The sequence below is a fragment of the Physcomitrium patens genome, chromosome 11 (assembly GCF_059467195.1).
Source record: "Physcomitrium patens ecotype Gransden chromosome 11, ASM5946719v1, whole genome shotgun sequence".
Lineage (NCBI taxonomy): Eukaryota > Viridiplantae > Streptophyta > Bryopsida > Funariales > Funariaceae > Physcomitrium > Physcomitrium patens.
Window position 1 is genome coordinate 5,352,201 of NC_143420.1, and position 10,945 is coordinate 5,363,145.

At 34.1% G+C, this 10,945-nt stretch overlaps 1 protein-coding gene across 6 annotated transcripts; it reads right to left on the bottom strand.

Annotated features, from left to right (window-relative positions):
- Window positions 1–2,536: 2,536 nt before the first annotated feature.
- On the bottom strand, window positions 2,537–9,965 carry LOC112288408 (uncharacterized). 6 transcript variants are annotated; one of them, XM_073537121.2, is made up of 15 exons: window positions 8,633–9,283; window positions 8,023–8,223; window positions 7,695–7,786; window positions 7,446–7,505; window positions 7,158–7,253; window positions 6,863–6,979; window positions 6,664–6,741; window positions 6,271–6,345; window positions 5,590–6,126; window positions 5,409–5,472; window positions 5,138–5,232; window positions 4,880–5,008; window positions 4,590–4,787; window positions 3,928–3,999; window positions 2,537–3,781 (listed from the first exon to the last, which is right to left on the bottom strand). In XM_073537121.2, the coding sequence occupies exons 2-15, from the start codon at window positions 8,087–8,089 to the stop codon at window positions 2,984–2,986; spliced, it is 2,478 nt and encodes an 825-aa protein (XP_073393222.1). In that variant the 5' UTR covers window positions 8,090–8,223; window positions 8,633–9,283; the 3' UTR covers window positions 2,537–2,983. The 6 variants fall into 6 exon arrangements, with proteins under 6 accessions (XP_073393222.1, XP_024388307.1, XP_024388305.1 ...); XM_024532539.3 differs by having other exon boundaries at window positions 3,928–4,004; window positions 8,023–9,964; XM_024532537.3 differs by having other exon boundaries at window positions 2,537–3,775; window positions 8,023–9,290.
- Window positions 9,966–10,945: the final 980 nt, after the last annotated feature.

Genomic DNA, 10,945 nt, shown 5'->3' on the forward strand with positions numbered 1-10,945 from the left:
TTAATGAAAATATTTGGAACACTATAAGAAGTGGTTTTTACATTCAATAATATCACCAAACTTTAAAATTCTTCTCTAAGGTCATGATACCAAATGAATTGTATCTTGCCATTTATTTGAAAGAATATGTTATTTTTGAAGGTCCTTATCTCAATTATATTATCTTGAAGACTATAAAAATTTCAATGCCTTATTTAATAATTCATCAAACAATTGTTCTTGAATTAAATTTAGTAGTTGTTGATTCTTCATTTCTTTAATGCTACAATACAAAAAAAACCACAAACAAAGATAGAAGATAAAATGTGATTTTTATTAAACCTTTTTTTATTTTATAGCATATAATTCCTTGACTTTTCATCATGATTTTTATGGATATTATCGATGAAAACCATTGACCTTTTATACTAAGTTTGTAAGATTTATGGATGGCTTTTACGTATAATCATTGATATCATATCTATATCAATGTACAAGATATTTCAATCTATTTTGGTGCCACCTTGAATCTAAAATCTCTTCCACTTTTAATTTTTTATTGTAATTTATTTCTATATGACAAGGTAGAATGTATCTTTTTTTTGATATATTCACTATCTTTTATAATTCAAAAAGAGACATATACAATATATGATGGATCGTTATAAAATCCAACAGATATAATTATTATGTAATTAGATTGATTTATTTAGAAATAAAAGTTATATTAATTCCATGGTAATTTAATTTATGACCAAGCTAATAGTCTTAATATTATGACAAAATAACTATACCTTGTTGCCAATATATGATTGAGGTTGTTTCTTGTAATAGATATTTAAAATGATCTTTTATTATTCATGAGTTTTTTTTAATTGTGCTTTCATTATTGCATATAGCTTTGATAAATAATTTTTTAAAACTTTTGTTATAAGATTATTAATTTTTGAAAAGTAAAAAGTATCAAATTATAGATGATAACCATAGTTAACATAAAAATGTGATTATTGAATAGAAGAATGTACCATATTATTGTAAGAAAACTTTGCTAATAGCAAAAGAATTGTCCAATCATCTTAATGATAGTTGATAGTGCATCTTAGATATTGCTTTAATACTTAATTTACTTATCTTGTTTATCCATCCATTTGAAGATGGAGAGCCAAAGATAACTTTATGTCTACCTTCAATATCTTAAAAAGAGTTTTTTAAAACCTTGATACAAATTGAATTCCTCTATCTAATATTATATGCTTCACCTTTCAAAAAATATAAGTTTCTTTGAAAATAAGATAGATTATTTTTAAATTTAAACATACAAGTATGATGAGATTTAAAAGGATTATTTTTAATATCATGAAAGTAAAGATATGAAGACATAAATGAATTTGATTAAGAGAGGTTGAATCAAAAGTTAAAGATGGAATTATTAATATTTTTTAAAAAGATAAAATATACTTATTTCTACTTATTTCTATCTTACTCCCTATATCTAATTAAATATATATGCTCATGACACTACCACAACTTGGCACCTACTTAACATGTTTTTATAGTTTTTTCATTCATATATATATATATATATATATATATATATATATTTTAATATTTTAATATACTTCTTTATATTATATAGATTATATCTTTAATTTTTTTAAAAAAATTAAAAATTGAATAAAAATAAGATATGGTGGCAATAGTAAAAACTATGGTGGCATATGATAAATGGCAAATTAAAATAAAAATAGAAATGATTGTAGTGACATTAACAACATCTTAAAAATATTTTATTAAAATTTCTAATTTTATGCTTTTAAATTAATATTTAAAATAATATTTTAGTTATCAAGTTTAATGCTATTGACTTGCTTTTAATAATATAAATTTACACAAACATAATAAGAGATAATATACTTTTGTACAACTAAGACAAAAGAAATCTCTTCTTGTTAATAAGTATAATTTTTTAAAGAGTTTTGTATGTAAATTGGAGTACAAAAAATGTATTAAGGTAACCTTTGTTATCATCCACTTGTACTATCTTTTGCATCAACTCAAAGTTAAATATATATTTTTTAATAAATTAACTAATTACAAAAGTATTTGTTGTGAATTTGGTCTTCTTAGTTCATGTTTTAAAGATAAATCATATTATGATAAAAATAAGAAAAATGATGCATATAAGTAACTAATTAGATTATAAGATTGTAAAAATATTATTTTTATATTATGATATAAGTCAATTTAGACATGGTTGATACCATAATTAAATAAAATCTGAAGATTGTGTAAGAATAATAATAAAGAAGATTTTTGAAATGTTACTTTTTGAATGTATAAGTAAATTTTATCACTAATGAAAACACATCCATTTCTTTTAAGAAACACTTTAAAATTTGAATACAAAAAAGTTGTTAAATTCAATGGAAAATGTCAATTTTTTTGGTGTACCATCAGAGAAATAAAGAAATAAAGAAAAAATATATATATATATATATATATATGCACATACATGAAATAGATACGTATTTGAATTTTGAATTTTTTTAAAGTATAATTATGTGCTTTTGAAGAGGATTAATTTTTTGTACTATGTAAAGTCTCCAAACCATTACAAGTCTTCTGAAGCAACTTATGCAAAGAATTTAAATTGAAGTCAAATATGTTGAGGTCTGGACCATAAATAAAAGCATCCAAAATAATCATCAATCTCATACAAATATTTTTTACAAAGCATAAAGTCGCGTCCTTCAAGAAAAGCTGTTCTTCTGGAATTCTCTGCATAAAACAAAGGAAAATTGACTTCTATTTTTTTGTAACAAAGGCTTGCCAGGTCTTATCAGTCTCAAGCTCAGAACGAGTTAACTGTCTGCGTTTGATAAATGTCTTGAGATTTGACCTTTCTGTCAAGTTAATTCAAATCAGTTAAAGCAAGACTAGAGTATTATCCAGTATCTTCTCTAGTCTTGTTGACGGAATGAGAAATCATGTCAATGCCTCTTATTTAATCGAGCCTTTGAAGGTCAAAGAAATACAAGGTGCTGGTGGATCTCTGAATTTGGAGGTTTTGTAGTGACAGCTGATCTCCATTGTGAAGTTCCATGGGATGCAACATTTCATTACCATTCAGCTGAGCTTGTGCCATGGAGAGCATTTTGATCACAACAAACCCCTTCTCATCCACGCATTTGTTGGCTGGCATGTAGACGATCATGGATTGCGGCTCAATGCAATCCTCGGTTAGACACTGTATATCATCCCCGAATCCAAAGCTGTTGACGCCAGCCTTCAGGAAGTGTACCCTCCATTTTCCAGGAGTCTGACTTGTTACTCTGCAGGTACCTGTGGGAGTGCCATATGTCAACCGCACCCTCAGGCTATACTTGGCCATCTGAATCTCTATAAAGAAAGGAGTGGCGCTTTCAAACGAGATCGACTCCACCCCAGAGTGTGTCAACTCTCTCAAAGAAATTACAGGACTGTCCAGGTGAGTCTCGCCTTTCAAGTCGATCGTCCTTCTCGGTTTAATTGCCTTCCGTACATTTAAGTTCGGTAGTGTTTCTTGTGCTGGAATTCTCTTGATTAGTTTTGAGAATAGCCACCAGGAACAAAATACGCTGGCCAGTGTGGTGAACATCTTCTGGTGAAGTAGCTTGCTCTCGATGTGTTTGAAATTCCAGCCCTGGTTTACTCCAGTAGTTGAAGGTTCAACTTTGGACCCTCTTTTTGGTCCTTTTATAGGTTCTGATTGTACAAGTTGAAGCGTCTCGTCGAATCCTTGACCCTTGTAGCTCTCCTGTTCCTGATAGAGAAGTTAAATTTATACTGTAAAGTTGCAGTGCCTCTTGCGATGATTTTGTTATTAATAACAATCTACATATCAGGGAAGACCTACTCTCATTTTGCAAGCAGCAGGATGATGAGTTCAATATTTAAAGCTTTGCTCACCTCATCTCTGGAGAAAGTGATCTTAGGCGTTTGCGTGTCAACATCGAGACGTTTTGGAAGAAGGGGCGCTTTCTGTCCTGCGAATGGTGGTCCTTGGTCAGGCTCAGAATAGCCTCCATTAATGTAAGTGTTCTCCTAGGACCTTGTTAATGCTTTAAGAGCCCAATTAAAATTTCAAAAAAAGTTGTAATTTGTTCTCAAAATACGCCCTCAAATGAACAGGTAAAGCTGGGATAACAAAATAAATGCAGAAATCGAAAATGCTAGATGTGTGCAGTAGCAGAGTTATAAACTATTCCGCTATCATAATACGTATTGCTGTGAAGTATCCCTTGCAGTTGAGAATCCGTTTCATTGAAATTTAGTAAGAGAATTTCGTGCAGACTGAAGGCCCAAACCCAATTGGACTTTCAAATGACCACAAAAATTTCTTCTGCAGCGCAAATATGTAAGATGGAAAACAATAGACGCTCAAAGTTATTAGAGGGAGTGCATCAATTATTTTAGGTGTGAGTTTTTATAAAAGTGTAACCGTTTATGCACTGGGTTTCGATAGGTTGCGAACTTTACGGTATCAGGTTTTCAGATAATTTCTCCTTGTCATATTGGACAAATTTGTCAATAACTAATGTCTCTTTGAGAAATAAAGGGTGCAGTTTTACCTGGACACCCCAGCTTATTGAGGCTTCTTGAGCTCTGTCGGATAATGCAGTCGTGGTAGCTCTGCGAAGTAGAATAAGTTCTTGTTTCAGTTTGTAAATGAGATTGTTTCTAGGGTCACGATCACCTCCTTGTGTATCGCCTTGAATTGTGGTCGCTTGGACAGCGTATCTCAGAGTACTGAGGGTTTCTCGCAAATCCTGATTCAATCACGGATGGGTAGGTTGGTTAATACTCTTCAAACTCAATTGTCAAACCTTTTGCTCCCTTGAGTCTGAGTTTCAGGGAATACATGTTCAGTAGCTGATATATTTGCAACCATGAACGTTTTGTTGTTGCCGCCTAAAGAATCTCTTAATAACCAAGTTAGTACTGAGCTGCGGTATGACGGGTGGGTTCCCTTTGAGAGGCTCAAAATGACCTGTCTTGCCCAAGAAACACAGCAAGGGTGAGATGTCTTTAAGGAAATCCTGTTTCATGTTTGATGGAAATCCTCTATTATCAGACTGAAATTAATAGTTCCAGCAACAAAGAGGTATTCACCTCTAACCTCATTTAGCATCGTTAGTGATAAATTTATAGCTCGAGATTCCTCCCCTCGAGTAGCTGTCTCTACCGTCAGCAAGTCAGATGGCCTCTCACTTCCTGCATCCACACATTCTAGCAGATCATACGTATGTAGATTCATTATAAAATCATGAGGAATTGTAAGAAATGTGAAGCCATGACTACAATGCTCATGTACCGTGACCAAGTCGTGGTGAAAAAAATATGACACAGTAATAATGCCACAAGTAACTAAAGCTAGTTGGTTGAATAACCTGCAAGGTCCACGAGATTAATATTACATGTATCCGTTATTGTGATTTCTGAAGTTCTTTCTGTCTGTATCAGACACAATTGCTTGTTAGGTGAGGCATCATTTTAAAGAAGGATGGTAAATACATGCTTTGGTCTAGGAATAATAATAATAATAATACTTAAAAGGATGAGACCGGAAACCTTGGTGATTCTGATAGTAAACAAGGCATGGCTTCGACTAGAGTGTGCATTTGCATCTGTAGTGTGTGTTGTGCGTAAAGCAGAGCCATATTTTAAAAACGTCTTAATGTCCATCCAAGTTTCGACGTTCTTCCACATTAAGCCTTCCACATAAGGCCCATTCACTGGATGTTCTCGCACTTTCAGGTATTGCTGTTCCTTGGCGAAGTCAGTCTGTGCTGCTTGAAATGATTTCCAGTTGGGCATGCGCTTTGACCCTCTTTGTACTCCTAGAACCTCCTTAGGAGGGGACTGTTGAACTAGCTGTGTTGGGGAACCGCGTTTAAAGTCACTCAAGGACCCTGAAGAAGGAACGTGTTTCAAGCCCAAGCCTTGCTTTGAACCACGAGCTTGCTTCAAATCACCCAGAGACCCCGTTCTGGTCATACTAGTTCTGCCCTTCACACTTATTTCTGGTTCAGACTGTTTTTCTTCAGGCGATTTATCTGCTACTAAAAGGTCACGGATTCTCTCATTATAAATTTCGAAGTAACATACCTGCACTGCCAAATTTCAAGTTCGATAGTCTGGAAATTCATTGCTTGATTGTCGGAATGACTCAGAGTGGGAAACTTGACATGTGAACTGAAATTCAGACTAGGAATGCGTGTAAAGCAGCTTGTGGAGGAAGCAATTCATTACCTCCGCCTTGATGTCCTCTCCTTGTTCCCGTTTTTCTGCTATGCGAGTCATTAATTCGCTGCTTAGTCTTGGCATCTACCAAGCGACAGCAATTGACTTGTTATACATATACTCGAACTAAAACTGCACTATCTACAAGCTAAATGGCTGACTTTGAAGGTCACATGCAAGATTCTGGCGTGAAATTTTATTTTGATTCTGACAAGTTTGGCTTTATTAAATCTGGGAATTTTTTTGTAGGTTTGGCATGAATTGAATTGAATTGAATTGAAATGGAGTCCTCCGAGGATGCTATTATATCTATAAGAGCATGCAGAAGATGAGAAAAGCAGAATTGGTAAGATCCCACACGTAGTATTGTTATGACACTCTTAGTACAGCAGTTGAGCTTACAATGCCTCGTCCTTGATAGGAACTGTCTCCCAACATAGTATATGTTTTGCCAGAGCCCGTATGTCCGTAAGCAAGGATCTGTTGATACAAAAATAATCGGGTGTATATACAACAAATATTAGTTGAAACATCTTCGATAAGATAGCATGGACCTGATGAAGTAGCGTAGACAGTTTATAGGGAGTCAGACATCACTCACGGTTGTATTCAAGCCGTCCAGGGCATGTTCAATACACGGAACGCCTAACACCTCAAACATTGCATTCTGAGAGTCATTTTTGTCGGAATTAGTCTGCTCAATTGCCAAGCTGTCATCCTGCTCACGAAAGTTGACAAAGTGGTTCAAATGATTTCCATGTCCACTTGATCATTCTAAAAGGGCCACGATATAACTCTTTAGTTCAAAATGAGGTGATAAGGTTCACAACATAGATAATTCTATTCGAATCGAGGCACCTCCAAGTATTGTCGAAATTAAAAGTGAGATGAGGCACCTGCACGTAGTGTGCGGTGAATTTGAGCGACTCCTGGCGTTGGCCATGCTCGTTATCACGAACAATCACAGTCCTGTCATCCACCGTTTCGATCACCTGTTGCATGCCGTGATAGCTCAGAGATATTGAAAAATGTCTTCCGTAGAACTTATCTTCCTCTGTCATCTTAAGTGTCAAATGGTATGTGGAATGCCATCTTCTGTTAGTCAATTTGAAAATTTCCTGCCAAGGCTTACAATAGAAGCAATTGGTAATCTATCAATCCACGAGCGTGTCAAGTCTTTGTACCGGTGGCAGAGGTCTCTCTTCATCAGCGGTGAAGGGGCGGATTCGCACCACCACTTTGACCTGCAAAAGCCACCAACCGCCACCCAAGATTTCATCTCTCACGCTCTCTCATGTAAATCTTGTGGAGAGATATGGATAAGGGTAGGAGAAACATTGGTCTTTGCAATCTAAATTAGGTTTGGATTATCGCAACACTCAGCAGATGTTTAACTATGCTTCTAATTTGCCGCGTTAAGAGTAGATTACCACCTTATTAAGGTCGCCAGGAAGTATAGATTTGTATGTATCTGCAACCTTCAAATGCGGAGATGCGTCTTGGGATGGGCTACGCTCCTCCGAACCTCCGCATCCAACTCACCGGTTACTCTCATTTCAGTTTACGGACTAAAAAGACGACCTCAAGGCCGTCTAGACTAAAGATTCCGATGGATGTCCATAACACAGAGCACATATTCCAACTTCGTGCAGAGAGACGTAGCGGAAATACTCTCAACAGTGTGTTAATTGCCCAATTAGGTCGTTTATCGCTGATTGGGAGTTAAATCAGGAAAGTATGGAGTAAGTCTTTAGGGCATACTTAAATAGTAGTGTCTACTTTGCCCCAGGTTTAGCTTCGTTCGAAGCGGATCATTCGGGGTGTACATGTGCTTCCTGACATCAGGAATCGCTGGTGCGAGACCATTGATTTTAGACCCGGGCGGCCTAGCATCGTGAATCCTTGGCGGCAGGCTTCTTCTCTGATCCGATGTACACCCTGCATCATCATATGAACCCTTGTCTGCAACTCGAGAAAACACCCCGAAACGTTTAGCCATAATTTGAGACTCACAATCTCGATGGGTCGGGACCTCTTTGTCTTACTCCATGTAAATTGTCACGAACCCTAAAACACCTTGAGAAGTTGCATTGCCACTCAAAGATGGTCAACTCGTTCATCACGACGATGCAGAAACTTTTGAGAATCTCAAATCATTTAAAATTTTAAACCATGTTAAATTCAATAGCTCTCATTGTTGTGGCCCTAAATCAACTCATAAATCACCCTCTGGCGTTCTGATAAGCATGCACACGAATGCTTCAGTATCTCCAATTTGAGCCAACTGGGCCTCATGGAGCAATTCATCAACGCAGGCTTGGCTCTCTCAAAGACCCTATCGACGCTAATCAAAACAACCCAATGCGCTTACATTCAAAGGAATTCTCATACTCAAGGGATTCAACCTCAATGCTGACTTCAACATTCTGCGACGAACCCAAACCACCAATGAGAATTCTATCGAAAGCACGCTACATCTGCATGGTCGTAGCTTAATCTAAAAGATCAACGCCCGAAGGGTCACCAGAAGCTCATTTCACCTAAATATGCATGACAAACCCTAACCAGGGTCTGGTGGACTAAACTCCTCAGACTAAACCTCCTCCTCTTCATCACAAGGAAAAGATTTAACAAAAATTAAACATTTTTGTGGATGTTAGAGTAGGAGAATGGTGGAGAAAAAATGTTCAAATGCAACTCAAATTTACTTTCATTACCCTCTCTTTTATCCATGCTAAATTTTTCTATTGTCAAAAAAAAAAGAAAAAAAGAAAAAGATAAAAAAAAAAAAAGGTGATTTTAGGAGAAACTTGATTTTTGGACTCATTTATTATATTCTTAATTAATTTTTTCTATAAATATGCTTTATTTTCTTCTTATCTTGATTGACTGGAACATCCTTAAACTGATGTTTGGTAATTTTTAGTTTCACTTTGCTATAGAAGCAATTCTAAATTAGTATTGATTTGATTTTAATCTCATTCTTTGTCCCTGCTCCTAGTTGTAAGAACTTAGTGCATTTTAAAAGAGTAGAATATCTTACTCCAAAGTTCTTAAGGAAAAGAAGTTTTAAAAGAGATAAAAAGACCATGAAGTGAGAAGAAGGAGAAGAAGGAGAAGAAGGTCCAAATAAGGTCAAAACATCACCCATGAGCACAATTGTCACTATATTAATTCTTCATTACCAAGATTTGAACCCAACATAAAGTTGTTATATATGACCTTTCATACCACCTACACCAACTTACTTCATTATTCTCATGGTCAATAAACATTATTAGATTTATTAAAAAAATATATATTTTGCTTAGTTCATTGTTTGTCTTTTGCCCTAGAAGAATGAATGGGTAGTAGAAAGGATATCTACATTCACTAGTATATTTACTTTCATAAGTAGAACTAGGTACAAATAGAAGTAGGTTAAATTGTCGAAATCTTGTTGACAAGCTTTTTAGAAGCTTTATAGACTTTACACATATTTAGAAGTGATTAGTAGCTTGAAAAATTGGACAACAAATTGGCTACATGTTGCACATTTAGCTACTTGTGTTACATGTTGGCCATATGATATACATGTCAAAAACTTGCTTTAGAAATTAGAAGTGTGCCTCATAAGTTGGACATGTATTGTATGGCTTATAAGACATTGCTATATAGTTTTTTAGTAGTTAATATATATGGAGGTAAGAGTGAAGTCTTTCTTACTCTTGTCAACATTTTTATTATGTTTTATCTTGATTCAAGACTTTCTAGTGTTTTTGCATTTGACAATAGCCATTCTAGTTTTATTTCTATATCTATTTTTTTATTTGATGATATAAGAATATATTACTATTTTTAGAATTTTTTTATAATTCATATTTTTAATAGATAATAGGCTTGGCAAAACCTTAAACTAAATAAAATCTTATTATAATATCTTAGCCTAAAAGATGTTCTATCATAGTACCTATATTATTAATAATTGTCAATGACATAAATCATAAAAAAAATTCTATAATAGTAATATATTCTTGTGATATTTAAAGAGAGAAAGTAGAAAAATCAAAGTTAGTTATAAAATAGAAATTAAAATAACTATTGCCAGATATAAGAAGACTAAAAGTTCTTATAGCAAGACTAAAAACAAGAAAGATATCAACAAGAGTGAGGAAGGCTTCATTCTTGTCTCTATACATATCATCTAACTAAAGAGCTATGTGGCAATATTGTATATGTCATCTGACATATGTCCAATTTGCAAGGCAAATTTCTAACATATGCGACACATGGCTAATTTGTTGGCCATATTTTTAACCTATCAATGACCTATCAATACTTGTAAGTCAAATCCATGAGTGAAACTAAGAAGCTTCTCTATAAGATATTATCAAACTTACTTGCTTCTACTTATTTGTATATAATTATTTTAATCTAGATATTAAGGATATAAACCTTAAAAAACTAAAAGGTCAGTATACTCTTTTGTTGCTCAAAAAGATTAGATAATCACTTAAAGGTGATATAATATTAAACTAGAATGGCTATTATTCAAAATAAAAGACTAAAAAGTCTTTAAAAAAAAATTAAAGGCTAGAAAGATATTGACAAGAGTGAAGAAGGCTTCATTCTTACCTCTATATATACTATCTAATTAGAAGCTATGTAGCTATATTCTATAGAACTTCTAATATGTGTTGACTTT